Source organism: Dendrobates tinctorius, unplaced genomic scaffold (assembly GCF_039654945.1).
Source record: "Dendrobates tinctorius isolate UK_male_01 unplaced genomic scaffold, ASM3965494v1 ptg000162l, whole genome shotgun sequence".
Classification (NCBI taxonomy): Eukaryota; Metazoa; Chordata; class Amphibia; order Anura; family Dendrobatidae; genus Dendrobates; species Dendrobates tinctorius.
This window is the reverse complement of record NW_027361829.1, coordinates 66,898,763-66,917,180: the sequence shown is the minus strand read 5'-3', so window position 1 is coordinate 66,917,180 and position 18,418 is coordinate 66,898,763. Positions and strand designations below refer to the sequence as shown.

At 43.1% G+C, this 18,418-nt stretch overlaps 1 protein-coding gene across 3 annotated transcripts; it reads left to right on the top strand.

The window, feature by feature from the left end:
* The first annotated feature begins 214 nt into the window (after positions 1 to 214).
* Positions 215 to 9,925, top strand: CLEC3B (C-type lectin domain family 3 member B). 3 transcript variants are annotated; one of them, XM_073550075.1, is made up of 3 exons: positions 236 to 389; positions 5,509 to 5,610; positions 9,274 to 9,925. In XM_073550075.1, exons 1-3 carry the CDS (start codon positions 299 to 301, stop codon positions 9,672 to 9,674), a joined length of 594 nt encoding a protein of 197 aa, XP_073406176.1. In that variant the 5' UTR covers positions 236 to 298; the 3' UTR covers positions 9,675 to 9,925. The 3 variants fall into 3 exon arrangements, with proteins under 3 accessions (XP_073406178.1, XP_073406176.1, XP_073406177.1); XM_073550076.1 differs by having other exon boundaries at positions 246 to 389; positions 5,512 to 5,610; XM_073550077.1 differs by lacking the exon at positions 5,509 to 5,610 and having other exon boundaries at positions 215 to 389.
* The last annotated feature ends 8,493 nt before the right edge of the window (positions 9,926 to 18,418 follow it).

Below are 18,418 nucleotides of genomic sequence, written 5' to 3'. Positions count from 1 at the left end.
GAAAACAGTGCAATACAGAACATAAGACTTCAAAATGCTTTGCTGGGCTGTCGAAGTAGAAACCATCTTCTAAATATTATTACATATCATCTAATTCATGTATGTGTTTGACCTAAGTTTGCAATGTGCTGTAAGCATCTGACTTATAACTTTACTGTTATCAATAACTTCTGTAGAGAATCATGAATGCACGGCCTGGATGGAGGAGTTCCTGAACAGCATGTTTTTATTATAGGCGTAGTTAAAGTGCAGGAACACAGTGTGCTTCAAACAGTAGATTGCCAGCGGTGGGAATATCATGGAGCTCAGACGTGCCTGTCTGGTTCTGTGCATTTTTTGCTTCGCCCAAGTCACCTATCAGCAGAAAAAGCAAAGGCAAACTAGTAAAGGTAAGAAGCTTTTGGCCAAAGACATGCTTGTCTTAGAACTCCTTCATGGAGAATAGGGGTCATTCTGTTTTACCAATGGATGGATTTACAATGTTAATTTATCTGATAATTTACATTAAACCTGGATTGTTTTCTTCTTGCTAACGTTTTTTGTCCCTTTGTCACTTTTAAAGGGCTGTTTGATTTTTGTTGACAGTTTAATAATTAACATAACTAAAAAAAAAAAAAATCACTTGTGTTGTTATTGTTTTTTTAAAATTTTTAAGGACATTTTCACAGATTGCGTATGAATTTACAGGCATTTGCCAGCCCTCAATAGAGACTGAATTTAAATGAGAAAAACAAGAATTCTGTTTCTATGTTATTCCATTCTATGATGTGGTTATATAACAGTGGTGGACAGACTCCAATTCTCCAGTCACCTTCGTTACTCAAGTGCCGGTGGATGGTGTAGATATCAAATGTAGAAGTAATCACCAACCCTAAATTGTAATAGACTGGTATACTAAATATTGGGGCACATCTCAGAATAAATTCAGGGTTTTCATTTAGTTCCATTGCCACAGTTGTATGAAGTCCAGCCTCTAGCCATGCAGTTTATCTGCTAATGTTTGTGAAAAGAACAGTCGGTCTAAAGAGTTGACTGATTTCCAGCAAACTACTGCCACGATTGCAACAAGTAAGTTTGTGAATTACCTTTCCTCCTAAATGATACATGATCAACCTTAAGAGGTATTATTGAAAAGCTAAAGAGTTTAGGAACCACAACAACTCAGCCACAAAGTGGAGACAAACTTACAGAGTGAGGTTGACAATTGTCGAGGCACACAGTGTATAAAAGACACCAAAGCTCTGGTAACTCAATAACTGCAGAGCGTCAAACCTCCTCTGGCATTACCATCGGCGCAAAGACCGTGCCGAGTGCTTTTTGGCATAGGTTGTCATAGCCGAGCAGCTGTATGAAAGGCTTACAACTCGTGCACAATACCTAAGATTGGGCAGAGTGGTGTAAAGCAAGCCACCAAGGACTCTACAGCAGTATGCACTTGTTCTGTGGAGTGGTGCATCAGACTTCAATAGCTGGCAGCCTCATGTATGAATATGCATTGGGAACTGCCTGACTGTGTTGTGACCAACTCCATATTAATGCCTATGGATTTAAAGAATGGGTTGTCATACAAGCTCCAGTAGGTGCAATGTGTAGGTGTCCCAATACTTTTCTCCATATGATGAAACTAAGTTTGTATAAAAATGACTTTTTAAATACGGTAAATGGCTTTTGTATAAGAGTTACCTACCTGCTGTAAATTTCTAGGCAATCTGTAAAACATTAGATCAAAAGTCTGTGTTTGTGGTTTTCTTTGAAGCCAAGTTAATTCTGACTCTTTTGTCATTTTACAGTTCACAGTAAATCTTGCAATATTATATGTTGTAGACATCTATTACGTATGATTTTATGGTTTTCCTAAATTCCTAATATTAGTGGTTTATTTTTTTTAGTTAAAAAAATATATACATATAAATACAGGTTGACAAAACAGATTGTGCATAGCTATATGGTGACCATTTAAGTGACAGTATAAGATAGGCCATACATTGGCATCTGGCAGTAGTGTCAGTTTAGCTCCTAACATCATGAGGATTTACAGTAGTTCTTGAGGTTTGCAGTGATTTTCTAATGAGTACAGCATCATGAGGTTTATGATTTCTCTGAAAACTTTACATAATCAAGATGTTATGAACTTAAGGCCAGTTCCTCATGTTCCTTGATAATTGGATGAGCAATATTTTTAGACCATAACATATCACTGAAAATGACACTTTCACCTGTGACGTGGCCTTATGTTTGAGAGAATCAAAGCCTCTGCTTTTAATGCAGTCCAGGCCAATGATCATAAACTATGCTGACATTCAGAAGCATAAAAAGAACAGAGGGATTGTGATCACTGGGGAATGTATGGAGACCAGAGGCTCTTCCAAATCATGTGGATGATGTAACTCGACAGCTTCTACTTTATTTAAATGTTAACACGTGTTAGAGGAAATATTTTTTTGGCAATTTCTAATAGTTAAGTGTTAAAGATTTTCCACCTGCACTTGATGTAAGATCCAGAATCCTGCTTCTCTGTGCCTCTAATGTATCAGCAAGGCTTTATTCCTGGAGTACGGTAATTTCCCCAGCTAAATTTCATGAAAAATCTTGTGCTTTCCTCCTTTTCTACAGCCTGTAGCCCTACCTAAGACTATAGATGCTTTCCCGAATCTTCACACTCTGATCTGCCATGAACAATCCCCTCCATGCTGTTATCTGAGAGAAGAAAAAAAGCAGAGAGCTGACATATTTGTATCAGACCAAAAAATCTACAATCCAAAAAGAGGTCTGGTTTTAATTAGTAAAATAAATAAGGAACACATTTACTTTAACACATATAGTGACAACACCTCAGTGTGCTATTAAGGCATTAGCTACGGCACAGTACCTTCTGTATACGCACAGTGACTGGATTTGCACTCTAGTTTATGGGAAGAAGGAATCAATATCACCATTACACACTGAATGGGAAACCACTGGGTAAATCTGACATGGAGAAGGACTTGGGGATCCTAGTTAATGATAAACTTACCTGGAGCAGCCAGATGCAGGCAGCGGCTGCCAAGGCAAACAGGATCATGGGGTGCATTAAAAGAGGTCTGGATACACATGATGAGAGCATTATACTGCCTCTGTACAAATCCCTGGTTAGACCGCGCATGAAGTAATGTGTACAGTTTTGGCACTGGTGCTCAGGAAGGATATAATGGAACTAGAGCGAGTACAAAGGAGGGCAAAAAAAACTAATAAAGGGGATGGGGAACTACAATACCCAGAGAGATTAGCAAAATTAGGATTATTTAGTCTAGAAAAAAGATGACTGAGGGGCGATCTAATAACCATGTATAAGTATATAAGGGAACAATACAAATATCTCTCAGAGGATCTGTTTATACCAAGGAAGGTAAAGGTCACAAGGCAGCATTCTCTGAATCTGGAGGAGAGAAGGTTTTTTCACCAACATAGAAAACGATTCTTTACTGTTAGGGCAATAAGAATCTGGAATTCCTTGCCTGAGGAGGTGGTGATGGCGAACTCAGTCGAGGGGTTCAAGAGAGGCCTGGATGTCTTCCTGGAGTGTAACAATGTTATATCTTACAGTGATTAGATTCTTTAGAAGGATGGAGATCTGAGGATTTATTCTGATGGAATATAGGCTGAACTGGATGGACAAATTTGTTTTTTCGGCCTTGCTATCTATGTTACTGTGTTTTATGAAAGATCTTTAGTTATTCAGTACATTTGTCTACTGTCCGATGTCTGTTGGTACTGTATTATATGGTTTTGCCTGAAACCGATTGTTAACCCCTTGCTTTTTTGTTTTTTGCTCCCCTTCATCCCAGAGCCATAACTTTTTTATTTTTAACTCAATATGGCTACGTGAGGGCTTGTTTTTTGCGGGACGAGTTGTACTTTTGAACGTCACCATTGGTTTTAAGATATCGTGTCCTGAAAAATGGGAAAAAAATTAAAAGTGCGGTGAAATTGCAAAAATGTGTCTTCAGCGTACTCGAACAATATATTCGAGTCCCCACAGATGCATGTCTCGTGGCTGTTCAACAGTGACAACACATGCAGGGATTGCCTATTAGCCGCGAGTCAAGCAAACATATTTTTCAAGCACGCCGAAGACACTCAGTTAGCACACGAGCATGCTCAGATAACACCTTATGAGTACATTCGCTCATCACTATTCTATATCAATAAGGAGAAGATTCTGTATTTCCATTAAATACTTGAACATTTCATCCCTCTCTGTCCTGTAATATAATATTATGCAGTTGCAGAGATGCACTTAATGCTAACAACCACAATTATACATCATAGATTTTGTGAGGGCACATTAGATATGCAGGATCTTCCGTATTTTACTGACGACACTTCGCTCCATTAGGAATAACACCTAACAGGTATTTGGATGTATGTATAAAGTGGGTTCTTAGAGCCAAGTCTACCTGTGGGCTCTCAGCACCCCAATCCGACACTGGCTGGGGGGTGCCATGCAGTTGTGAGGGAGGGCCAGGGCCGTAGTCGTGGCTGAGACTAATGGCTGTTGCGCACCCTGGTCTCTCGTCACAGATAAGCCATGTCCTTTTGTCGGTGTACTTGCCTCTCTGCACCTTCAGGGTCTCCTCTGAGTTGCTGAAGACCCCTTCCATATGATTGCGCACAAACAGAGACGCAGTCCAATTTCAACTGTAAACGAATATGGTAACTTCTTTCCTTTCGCAGCACGTCCATGTCAGATACAGCATCAATATAGGGTTTCATACAGTTCACAACCTTCACTTTCCCTGAACTCTTTCCTAAGTCTTCCAGTGGGTGCCAGGGTCGTACCATTCCATCCGGTACCGCAGCACCCTCTCTGTTCAGCTTTACTATGTTCAGGATTTCCCTTGTCCGTTTTGCCCCAGACAAGAGGGCATCTGCCAATGAAGTAAGCTGTCACATGATGAGCGACCTGCATCCCTTTCCGCTGTGGCTTTGGCTACAGCTTCTGTTCCCACTGCTGCCTTTCTGGCCCACTGGCCCTGGATGGCTGGGCTTCTCGCTTCAAACGTTGCTGAGGCAACCACACTATCCGGGATCTAAGGCCCTACTGCTATAACCAGGGAAAACCCCTTATCTTATCCACAGTTGGCTCCTCCTAAAATAGCTATTCCTATACAATGTCATATATATTCTAGCAGCAATATAAGGCAACAATATACATACAGATAAATAATATCTTTATATACAAGGCAATATATAAGGAAACGGAGTGGAGCATCACACGGTCCCGGTACACCCCTTACACAGTAACACCACCTGGCTTATATGACAAGAGATACATCATTGCCAAGTAATCAGTTGCATAGAAAACCACCCCTGACAGTACTCAGAATAAAAAACAGGAGAAAAGTCCCACCTGACCAGTCACTGTATACATTGAATGAAAACTGCTACTTGCTGGAGACAGTCATTTCAACAATAAGAACTAGAGGTGACATAAGAAAAATAAACGAGCATTTTTATTTGCCTATTCAGCAGATGGAGTCAGCATGAAAATGCATGACGAACTAAAGAAAGAATTGCACGAGCTTGGGCAGGAGGTGAAGCACCTGAAGGAACAAGTTGCACTGCAGACGAGTAAGTGTTGCATTGTATAACCTATAGACAGTTTACAAAGCAAGTTTATAATACAATTTTTTTTGTTTAATTCATAATTGGGCACTTTAAGGGAGAAATGACAATGCAGAGCTAAAAAAGCATCAAATAGTGGTCAAGAATACAACCGATTCTGATGACCATGTGCCTTGGCTTTGCTGGTAGGCCTGGTATTGACATCACTGGCATGACAATATAGTTTCTCACAATGAATCATGTTTAACTGTTAATGAGATTGTTGCTTTAACCTATTTCTCCATCCTCACATAAGAGGATTCTTCCAGTACAACCCCTTTTTCAGTTTTATGGTATTATACATGTCAAACACTGCGAGTTAGGGGTCCAACCCTTACAATACCCACTGTGCTGACTACAAGTAGTGCAAATATCCATTTTCATTTGTCTTACTGACATATCAACCTTTTTAGGGTGGTAACATATACAGTTTTTTTGTTTTGTTGCTTTTATTTTTTTAAAGCAGTTTTTTGCCAGTTTTTCTTTTCGTGTCCTGTTTTTTTTTTTTCACTTGCTTTGCATTTCTTGGGAGGGATATAGATTCCAAAATGGGGTCAGTTGTGAAGGGTTTATGCAATTTTGGCGCCTTGGGTCTCTGAAATTGCGACATGGCGGCCACAAATTATACTAGCCAAGTCTTTTTGTCCAAAAATTAAATGATGCTCCTTCTCTCCCAAGCTCTGACATGTGCCAGAACAGTAGTTGTCAACCACATATGGGGTATTGCAGCATTTGGAAGAATTTGAGTAATAATTTGTGTGGTTTATTTTCTTCCACTACCCCTTATGAAACTAATGAAAATAAATTTATGCCTAAAACAATATTTTAGTGGAAAAGTATACTTTTATTTTATTTTTTTTAACACTTTTTATTAATTCCTGTGGAACACATGTAGGGTTAACAAAATTTCTGATGGCAGCTTTTAATACATTGAGGGTGAAGGTTTTAAAATGGTATAATTTCTGTGGGTTTTACAATAAATAGGCCCTTCAAGTTTGCTGGAAAAATTATGCACACATGGAAAATATTATTTGTCATCCATTTTCTTTGGAATCACTAGCTGCTGTAATGGATTAAAAATTCAAACTTTTAAAATTGTGAATCTTTCAAAATTTTCATAAAACTTCTGATAATTTCATAAGTAAATGGAAATTTATTGGCCTAAATTTACCACTAAAATTAAGTACAATGTGTCACGAAAAACAGTTGTAGGATCACTGAGATATGTAGAAGCATTCTAAAGTTACCACATAAAATGACAGATGTCAGAATGGAAAAATGAGACTTCATTAAAGGGAATTTGTCAGTAAGGTCAACATTCCTAAGTCATCTACTTGGGCATGTAGGTCATAGACAGCTGATTAAAGTGATCTGTGATCCAATGTCTTATTTCAGAGAAATCCACTTTCTCTAAATATGTATACAAGCTGTTAAGCTTATTGTAAATGAAAGGTGAAATTATCAGTGTGAGACATGTAGATCAGAAGAGCAGACTGTGAGTTATTATATGTCTTGCTTGGTTAACTCCTCCTTTCATTTAACATAAGCTCTGGAGGCAGATTCTCAGGGAGATCAGTGTCCTGCCCATAGATATTTAAGGGGTTGTCCACTACTAGGACAATCCCTTCTTGATCTAAATGTTTGGACCAGATAAAATGAAAAGCTTATACTTGCCTCTCTTGCCAGCACCGCTCCTGCCGTGTTGGCACTCGCGGTCCTAGGGCTCTCAATTGTATGACACGTGATGCCCAATCAGCTCTGGGGTGCCTGTCCCAACCTTCATGCAAATTGAAAAGAAAGCCAGAAATGAAGCTGCTCTCTGACTTCCTCTTCATATTCATGTTTCATACATCCAAAGGTGGGGATGAAAATTTACATATTAAAGGGGTTGTCCACTTGTAAGGATGTGGCGGGGGACCTTCACTTGCTTCCTCTCCTCTGGACACTGTTCACATATTACATGCGGCACTTTGTCGTTGATTAATGTTATAGTATTGTGTGTGTACTGTAATGTGATGCTTTGGTTATGTATTGTGCATAGGCTTAGAGAATACAGTAGGATAGATAAGAGTGTTAGTCATATATAGGTAGCAAGGGGTTATTCAGTGGGGAGGAGTTAGAGCAGAGCAGGGCAGAGTCATAGGGATATACGAGAGGGACTTCCTGTATAGGCAGCTGAGCCTGGACAGGCTTGCCCAGGGCAAGGTGTGAGCAGTAAAGAAAGCAGATGGCTGACCATGGGGATGAAGCTGCTACAACAGTAAGGGGCCCCAGGCGGTGAATAGTGCAGTCGGGCACCAGCTCAAAAGGACCATCCCCAAGAAGGATCCAGGGTCTACAACTGGGGCAAAAGCAGTTGAGATGGCGTTCCTGGTACCTTTCCCTATTGGAACCAGATAAGGGGCTGACAGGGAGATAGTGACACTGGTGGCACGGATGGGACACAAACTGTCCACAGATATAGCAGGGATCGGAGACAGAGCTACTAGAGAGGATAGAGGGTGCCAGGGTGGCAGGGAAAGATAAGAAGATGTTTCTTTGTTTAACCTGTGCTGCCAGTGTCATGAATGCCTTGCTGAATAGTAAAGTTAATCTGTTGGAAAAGAACTATGTGACTCTGAGATGTTTTGTGGAGCTCAAAAACGCTGAGCCGAAGTGACAGAACATGAGAGGATCCTGACAGTAACCATGAGTGCACTGCTGCGCATGCTGCACATGCAGCAGAAGGGACATTGTATTTTATCTGAGGGGAGCTAGGGTGTGGGAACAGTAGAGCCCATTGCCACAACTACCACCCTGGCAGCCTTACACACTACTAGGACAACCTCTACTCAATCTGATTGTTTGTCGCTGCTAAGATAAAAACACTTATACTCACCTCTGGTGGCTGCGCTGTTCCAGAGGTGTCAACACTTGCCTTCCCTGGGGCGCTAGTGCGGTTGTTATGATATGTGAGCCCTGCACCCAATCAGAGTTGGAGTCACTGTCTCCACCTTTAGACAAATCAAACATCATGAGGAATTCAGAGAGCAGTCGCAGCCCTGGCTTCCTGTTCATGTTTGATTTGTCCGAAGGCAGAGACAGGTGACCCCACTGCTGATTGGGCGCCGGGCTCACTTGTCATAACCGACACTGCTGGAATGGCGCAATCATGGGAGGTGCGTATAAATATTTTTATTTTATCAGCGCCAAACATTCAGATCAAGAAGGGGTTGTCAACGTAGTGGATAATTCTTTCACAAAAAATGTGGATTTCTCTAGAATAAAACATTGGATCACAGATATCAAGGTATCATTTATTCGACTTTCTATAACCTGCATGCCCATATAGATGGCTTAGGAAGGTTGATCCTACTGACTGATTATTTTTAAGGCCAAAAGTGGCTCAATCTTTATGGGGTTAAAATTAGCATTTTTCTATTTGATCCACCTTCCAATGCTACTAAAATGCCATTTTTATTATCAGACATTAAAACTTAAAAAAAAATGATTATACAGCCAGTTTGAGAAAATGTTACTTTTTTCTGCAAAATCAAAAAGTTGCAAAACAAGAGCTATTAACACATGGCTTTTTAATTGCTAATGAATTTTATTTTATGTAAATTTATTCTAACCTTATTATCTTTGTAGTTTGCCTGAAGGGTTCCAAGGCTTTAAGCAAATGTTTCCTGTCCTTTCCGGAAGCAAAGACTTACCGTGAAGCCAGTGACGCCTGCATTTCACAAGGCGGAATCCTGAGTTCTCCAGAGAACGGAGATGAAAATGATGCGTTATATGATTATGTGCGCAGGAGCTTAGGTTCTGGATCAGAGGTGTGGATAGGCATCAATGATATGGCTAATGAAGGATCCTGGGTTGATATGACTGGTAGTCGCATATACTTTAAACATTGGGAAACAGAAATAACCACTCAACCTGATGGCGGCAAGCAAGAGAACTGTGCATCTCTCTCTGCTGTTGCTATTGGTAAGTGGTTTGATAAAAACTGCAGAGAGACCCTGCCCTTTGTGTGCCAGTTTGCAATTGTTTAGCTGCCAGCATTCCTATCATACTAAGCTAGCCAGGCTTATGAGCTCTAACCAGAATGAATGAAACCTCATGCTTAGTTTAAGTATATTAATGATAGACTAGACCCAGACTTTAACTTGCTGCCACATGTATATTTATTTGCATTATATATTGTACATAGCTTATTGACAGTGGAAGTTATTAATGTCAGGTGCTGTCAGAAATTCCATTATGTAAAACAAAAATGAAAAATAAAGTCTTAGTTCTATGTTCATATTATGGTTTCATGTCTTTCTTTAGTGGATTGCATAACTACTCACACTATTGTAAAGATAATGTTTATGTTTGCTAATATTTATATTTGTATTATTTTTTCATTATTATTATCTTATTATTTTTATTGCCCCTTAAAGGGGCTGTCCAAGGCTCCTGATATTGATTCATCATAAGCATAGACCTTTAATACCAAACATAGCACCCCTACCAAATAACTGATAACAGGAACATCCCAACTTTTGTAGTAACATCAATGGAACCTGAGCTGCAATAACTGAGAATGGCCGCTACATGTGCAATGGTTTTACAGCTCTGTATTTACTTGCAGATGGCAAAGGACCTGCTAACAGCTCACTAGTGTGGGTCCCAGGTGTTAGCACTGGGACCAAATGTTAATTAAAACTCTTCACAATGTGTCAAGTACATATTAGTCATCCTTCTGGTGCAGGTGTATGGAGCAGGCTCGGGAGTTGAGCCAGCGCCATAACCAGAAGATGCCAGCTGTATTATACAGCCAAACAGGACCAGGACAAGGTATTTTAGTGCCCTAGGCATATGAAGCCACCCCCCGCCCCCACGTCCACCACTCAGCCTCCAAGCAAAGGAATAGGTCAGAGACTAAGGAAACAGGACCTCTAATGTACCCCCTCCTTTTGATGGGTCCAGTAAAAAGCTCTGACAACCAGTTCCACCAGTTCCAATAGAATAGTTACCTTTTTCATAAAAAAATACCATCAAATTAATAAAAGTGGATTACTTTAGGGGTGAGACTCAATAGTCAGTGCAATTTCAAAGCTAGAGATATAATCATTCATTGTTTGTGGACCATTTAGACAATACAGTTGACAAACAGTTATATTCATCCCTGCAATTATATTATAATGTCAGACCCAATGATAGTTATGGAATTAACATAGTTAACTATAATGGCTTGCGTTTGGTTTCAATTATGGTGTTCATCATTTGGTGGATACCCTAATAGAAACTAACCACACACCATTATAGATAATGGGATACCTATAATGGACTTTGCATCCTTCATGTAACAAAAACAATTTGCAATAAAACTAATGGCAGTTCTGGTGCCATATTCCTGTACGGAAAGTGGTTCTGGTGAGGTATTCCATTTCAGGTAGTGGTTCTGGTGACATTCATATAGTGATGGTTGTTCTGGTGCCTCATTCATGTACTACTGATGGCTCTTGTGATAACTTCATGGACTGATGATGGTTCTGGAGCTGTATTCATCACCAGAGTCATAATCCATATATAATTACAAAACCCAAATCATTGCCAGTATGTAAATAGAGCACCAGAGCCATCAATAGTACATAAAACGGCACCTTAACCATCATCAGTAAATAAATAGGTCACTAGAACCACCATCAGTACATTAATGCATCACCAGGACCAGCATCAGTACATGACTACATCACAAGAACCACAATCAGTACATGAATACATCATGAGAATCAGCATCCGTAAATAAACATACCAGTACCATCATTCATATACAGTTGTGGCCAAAAGTATTGACACCCCTGCAATTCTGTCAGATAATACTCAGTTTCTTCCTGAAAATGATTGCAAACACAAATTCTTTGGTATTATTATCTTCATTTAATTTGTCTTAAATGAAAAAGCACAAAAAGAATTGTCCTGAAGCCAAATTGGATATAATTCCACACCAAACATAATAAAGAGGGTGGACAAAAGTATTAGCACTGTTCGAAAAATCATGTGATGCTTCTCTAATTTGTGTAATTAACAGCACCTGTAACTTACCTGTGGCACCTAACAGGTGTTGGCAATAACTAAATCACACTTGCAGCCAGTTGACATGGATTAAAGTTGACTCAACCTCTGTCCTGTGTCCTTGCGTGTACCACATTGAGCATGGAGAAAAGAAAGAAGACCAAAGAACTGTCTGAGGACTTGAGAAACCAAATTGTGAGGAAGCATGAGCAATCTCAAGGCTACAAGTCCATCTCCAAAGACCTGAATGTTCCCGTGTCTACCGTGCGCAGTGTCATCAAGAAGTTTAAAGTCCATGGCACTGTGGCTAACCTCCCTAGATGTGGACGGAAAAGAAAAATTGACAAGAGATTTCAACGCAAGATTGTGTGGATGTTGGATAAAGAACCTTGACTAACATCCAAACAAGTTCAAGCTGCCCTGCAGTCCGAGGGTACAACAGTGTCAACCCGTACTATCCGTCGGCGTCTGAATGAAAAGGGACTGTATGGTAGGGCGTCTGAAAGAAAAGGGACTGTATGGTAGGAGACCCAGGAAGACCTCACTTCTTACCCCGAGACATAAAAAAGCCAGGCAGGAGTTTGCCAAAACTTACCTGAAAAAGCCTAAAACGTTTTGGAAGAATGTTCTCTGGTCAGATAAGAGAAAAGTAGAGCTTTTTGGGCAAAGGCATCAACATAGAGTTTACAGGAGAAAAAAAGAGGCATTCAAAAAAAAAAACACGGTCCCTACAGTCAAACATGGCGGAGGTTCCCTGATGTTTTGGGGTTGCTTTGCTGCCTCTGGCATTGGACTGCTTGACCGTGTGCATGGCATTATGAGGTCTGAAGACTACCAACAAATTTTGCAGCATAATGTAGGGCCCAGTGTGAGAAAACTGGGTCTCCCTCAGATGTTATGGGTCTTCCAGCAGGACAATGACCCAAAACACACTTCAAAAAGCACTAGAAAATGGTTTAGAAGAAAGCACTGGAGACTTCTAAGGTGGCCAGCAATGAGTCCGGACCTGAATCCCATAGAACACCTGTAGAGAAATCTAAAAATGGCAGTTTGGAAAAGGCACCCTTCAAATATCAGGGACCTTGAGCAGTTTGCCAAAGTAGATTGGTCTAAAATTCCAGCAGAGCATTGTAAGAAACTCATTGATGGTTACCGGAAGCGGTTGATCGCAGTTATTTTGGCTAAAGCTTGTGCCAACAAGGACTTGTGTGGTATCGTTAAGACATAAACTGTGTTGTGTGAACTGTGGTCTGAGAAGACCGGTATAATGGACATGGGGAGATCCCGAAAGGGGGTGGAGTCCCAGAAGGGGGTGGTGACCCAAATTGGGGTGGTAGCCCAAAAGGGGGTGGAGTCCCAGAAGGGGGCGGTGACCCAAATTGAAGTGGTAACCCAAAAAGGGGTGGAGTCCTGGGAGGGGGCTGTAACCCAAATTGGGGTGATTCAGGAAATGACAGCACTGGTTGACTCAGTGGGTATGTCTGCAGTACCGCAGTGTATGTGTACGTCTTGGGGGGAATGTGAGATATCCTTTCCGCGTAGTAATGACGGGCCCCATGTGTGTACCGTGATGCTGTACCAGGAAGGAGTCTCTGGTAGGCTGAACTCCAAGAGTCAGGTGACTCTGACAGGAACTCCGCTCGTTTTATCTCTGACCGAGAAAAATGTCAGAGTTCGCTGTGTCCACGGGGCATTGTGAATTATAAGGTGGACAGAGTCCTGATTGAGATGAAAAATGGGGAGTCCCAAGGTGGTAGGATACCACCAAACTTAGTGCATACCTTTGAGAAGCGCCGGGACTTTGTCATATTTGATGATGTGGGGGAGGAGGATAGAGACGTTTCTACGGTAGGGCTAGCAGACACTGAGATGCTGACGCCTCCTAACGGGGACAGGCCAGACGTAGGGGCGACCGGAGAAAGAAGGGCGTCGGACGAACTTACTGACCGGATGTCACCTGAAGGGTACAACGATGTGACTGAGAAGGGTGTGGTATACAAAAAGAGCGGAGCTGACACATGGATAGAGAGTGTCTTTGGGGTTCACCGTACGGTGTGGTGTGACTGTGATGTGTTGTTGCCAGTAGCCACTACTAGGACAGAGTCTAGTGCTGTGCTGACTGAAACTCGTGACAGGACGGATGGTAACCTGATCGAGAAGATAACGGGAGTAGAGACACAGTCAGAGGGTAACTGGGGGGTTCACTCGACTGACGGGACTAACCCCGGGCTACCTTTTGATGATATGATTAAAGAAGTAATGGTGCAACACATACTGGCCAAAAGAGAACTAGAGCAGGAGATACAGTTAATAAAAGAGACAGTGAAGGAGCATCTCGAGCGAGAAATTGTGGTGAGACAAATGGCCGAGCACAGAGTGGAGGAGCTCGAGAAAGAAGTTTTGGAGCTCAGAGGTCACCTATCAATGTGGCAAAATGTGAACAAGACCCTTAGGGAAGAAATGGAAGAACTCAGGGGAGTAGTTAAAAGTCTTCTGCGGGAGAAGTTGGACGAAGACTTACCGCGGGTGAGCGCAAGTGATAACAGGACAGAACGGCCAGTAGCCCTCGTGGCAAAGGGTCATGAAGTGGTCAAATCGTGTGAAGTTGGTGAGTTAAGAACAGAAGAAGACAGTCACCCGGTCGGGTCAATGGCAGTGAGGGAAGTGTCCGTGGTAAAGCTAGAGCCTTCAGTCCAGGAAGAGATCAAGACCACAACCTTTCAGTTTGTGATTGATGTACCAGAGGACATGCAAGAAGCCTGTGTGGAGGAAGGTGTGCATGAGGCTTTCAAAGAAGCGGTCAAAGCGTGTAAGGTGCGCTGGGCACCTTTAGACTCGGCAGTTGGTGATAGTATCGGACAGAGAAGATACATCAAACCGAGTAGCTGTCCTGAAAGAGATGCATCTACAATGTCTCCACACCAAACAGCGGGTCAGGCAGAGTAATGTGAAGGCTGCTCGACGCCTAGAGTTAGCAAGGGAGGCTATGGATCAGCAGGGTTTGCGGAAAGATGTGATGCCGGTACCCAAAACTCTGATTGGGAGAATCATTGGAAGATCCGGGAAGGTAATGCAAGACCTTGTGAATATCTCTGGTGTGGTGAGAGTGAGGATCCCTCCTGATGATGATGATGATGAAGACCTGGTATCCAGTGAGGTGGGTAGGATATCCATCATGGTAGTTGGCTCTGTAGAAAGCCTGACAGACTTTCGAATGCTTGTGGAGTATCGAGTGGGGTACCTGCAAGAAATTGAGCAGTTGAGCCTGAACCGCCGGCGAATTAATAAAGAAGTACGGAATACCAGGTGGCGGCCGCCTCCAACCCAACAAGATGTAAGGACCCGAAGGGTTCCACCAAGAAGTGACAGGGCAGATGGCCAAAGAATTTCAGCAAGTGGTAGTTCGACTGGCAAGATGACGTTGAGAGACCGTAGTTCCTGTGAAACCCTGAATGAGCCAGACTCAGGCCAGGCAGTAGGCCTGATTAAGACTGATGACTGTACCAACCAGGGAAGCTGGTCGGGGAACGGAACAAACAGAGAGAGGAATGTGGTGACTAGACAGTGTCTGACGATGCAGACAGACTGTAACTGGAGGGTCAAAGAGCAGGACCGATATTCTGATCGCTGGGGGCGGGGGAGGCCTAACGTAGAGAGGAGGCCGTATGACAGTTGGAAAAGGTTCTCTCGACCTGTGGGGCAAGGTGTGATGAGTGCCCGGTCTCGAGAGCCTGATGTAATGATGTGTGAACACAAGTTTGAACAGAGGGGCGAGGTATGTGGTGTAGTAACCACTGTGTCCGCTAGGGGGTGCTGTGTGGATGTCCCAAAAGAACGGATGAGTAGCAGAATCCTGAAGGATGGTTATGTATCTCAAAGTGGGTGGCTTTGAGATGGAGACTTGTGTATGTGTGATCAGCAATATCATTGCTGAGGTGTTGTATCAAAGTGTAAGGGAAGAAGTCATCAGGTAACTAGAGAGATGGGCGGGTTCTGGTTACCTACAAACCCACCCAGGAGTGTGTCTGAAAACGCCTGTATTAAAAGGCTATGTGAGTGTGTGAAGGACCTGTGATGAGGTCATAGTCACGTGACCCGGTGGGTGTGGCTATAGAACATATAATGTGGCCAGGGTAGGTCACATGTGGTGAATGCAGGGACCTGGTTGGTCCAGAGCGGAAGGTCCCGTGCGCAGGAGTGTCTCCTGGCTAACAGCCTGTGTGTGGCTGTGTGTAATGGCTGTCAGAGCCTGAAAGTTCCCTCGAGGGAATGGATGCATGCAGCATGGAGGAACAGCCATGAGAGAACCCTGACGTGGGTGAGATAATTAGGAAGGCTGAAGAGCCTGTGTATGCTGGACATTGCTAACAGAGGGAAGCTCTGTAATGGACGCTATGCTGGTAATGCTGTTAAGTGAACTTTCTGTTGCTGCTGTGGTTTATGAGGCGTGAATAAACCGCATGGACTGTTTTGATCTAATGAAAATCCTGTGCCAGATGTGATTTTTGTGGCTGCAAGCAAGTATCCCCTAACTAGATGACAGCGCTACCTCACAATGTGTACAGTACATCACCAGAACCATGGTAAGTACTTGAATACAAGAAACAACTTTAGTACAGTAATCAATAGTAATGTCATTTAATCTTCATAAATATTTTATTGCATATACCTATAACTCACTGTATGTCCTTAACAAGGGTAAGGAGATGTTGGGAGTTGTTGACAGCCATCATCAAACTGTAGACTGAATCACAGTACTAATGAGATGTAGATGGTATCAACAAGTAAGCATTTACATCCAGGTACTTTATAGATGACCTCTTGCTTGATTGGAGTTGTTCTCTTTCTTTTTCCCTTCTCCCATGACAGCATCACCTGAGAGAGGGTATCCACCCACCAGGACAGGAAACCTACTGAATTAAAAGGTGGTACCTCTCCTCTGCATCAGTTCGGTTTCCTGTCCTCGTGGGAACCTGCAGAATGAAGTGGTACACTTACCCAGGGGGGGGTGTCCAGGAGCATGGGATGCTGTCCGCCGGTGAGGTGACGTCGAATGGGAGGTTGGTGCAGCACCGTGCAGGCTGAGACTTCTTGGGCAAATGTCTCCTAGCCGACACAAGATCCTGAGTCTGCACGCTGTGGGTTGCAGGAGCACCCCAATGATGCACGCCGGAACTTGCTTCCGGGTCTGCGCATGTGCTGTGCACACTGGATGAAGCTGGTGTGTCCTGGGGTTAAGTGTGCCGGAAAGCGAGGCTGCCCGGGTCTACACACACGCAGGACGCAGGATGAAATCCGGCGCATCCCGATGACGTAGCGTGCCGTGAACTACAGCGGTCATCCGGAACTGCGCATGCGCAGGTCTATGGTGGATCCCTGCATTCAGTGCGCCTGATTTTGAAACTTTAGGAGATGGAGAGGTGGGCAGGGCCAGCCGATATTTAAAGGGAAGTGCCCACAAAGATGCCACCACAGCAGCAGCAGTTGCCACCACTACCACCATCTTCGCAGCAGTCGAAACAGGAGCCTTTTCAGCGCTGCCAGCAGCAAGGACGCAATGATGGCAATCGTACAGCAGCAGGACCAGCCTGAAAAGCAAGGCACGTCACGAGCTCACCTCCAGGGGGAGCAGGAGCACAAAAACTAGGGCTAAATTAGTAATCAATCTTCTTTTTTAAATCAACAACGCGTTTCAACGGGTAATTCTGTCTTCCTCAGGTGGCAACGCGTTGTGGATTGAATAAAAGATTGATTACTAATTTAGCCCCTGTTTTTGCACTCCTGCTGACTGGGTTTCTTCCAACTTTGCACCTCCTTTCCTTGTCTGAGGCACCAGGCTGGAGCTGCATTTCATCACCCAAAGATGTGCTTGGCTGGCGCTCCCCTGTGACAGTCTTACTTTGCACCTCCAGGGGGAGACGTTCTTCAGAATCAGCTCAGCCTCCGTCTCCAGGAAGGCCCCTAAAAGGTTGTTCAAATCAGAACAATAGATAGTGTGCTCTGTGCAAGGGGGATTTATCGTGCACTTATAGTAAGAGACTCTGCCCAGGGTGTATACAGCAGACGGTCTCAGGAGAATCCCCCGCGTTCGCGATGGACCTGAAGGCCATCATTTGATCGGCGGTCGAGGAGTCCTTAAAACATCTGATGGGACAAACAGAAGATGGGAAGCTAGAACTACTGTCATCAGTGTCTGAAAGATCAGTAGAGTTTAAGGGGGAGGATTCGGACCTGACTGATTCATCTGCCTCTTCATCCTCACAGGAGGGGGTAGACCCTGCTTCCCAGATGAGGATACTGACAGGCTGGTCAGGGCAATAAGGTCCACTATGGGCATATCTGATCCAAAAACTACCAGAACTGTCCAGGACATTATGTTCGGTGGCTTGGAACAGAGGAAGAGGTGTTCCTTTCCAGTTAATGAAAAAAATCAAGGTGCTCATTAGTAGAGAGTGGAAAAGGCCGGAAAGGAAAGGTTCACTAATGTCTTCTTCAAAAAGGAGATAGCGTTGTGATGAGGAAAAGACTGGCATATGAGATAAGACCCCAAAGATCGACGTCGTGGTAGCTAAATTAGTCAAACGATCCATGTTGCCCATTGAGGACCTAGGGACTCTGAGGGATCTCTTAGATAATAAAGCATAGGATTTCCTAAAACAAGCCTAAGAATCACTGACAGGCTCATTAAATTTGGCAATAGCGGCAACCTGCATGGCAAGGTCTATGATGGTGTGGC

What these genes read in the sequence shown, in the direction of transcription:
- CLEC3B (XM_073550075.1), top strand. Translation starts at nt 299, where the DNA reads ATGGAGCTCAGACGTGCCTGTCTGGTTCTGTGCATTTTTTGCTTCGCC. An exon ending in GCAAAGGCAAACTAGTAAAG is followed by an intron (nt 390 to 5,508) that starts GTAAGAAGCTTT and finishes TTGCCTATTCAG; the next exon opens with CAGATGGAGTCAGCATGAAA. An exon ending in ACAAGTTGCACTGCAGACGA is followed by an intron (nt 5,611 to 9,273) that starts GTAAGTGTTGCA and finishes TTATCTTTGTAG; the next exon opens with TTTGCCTGAAGGGTTCCAAG.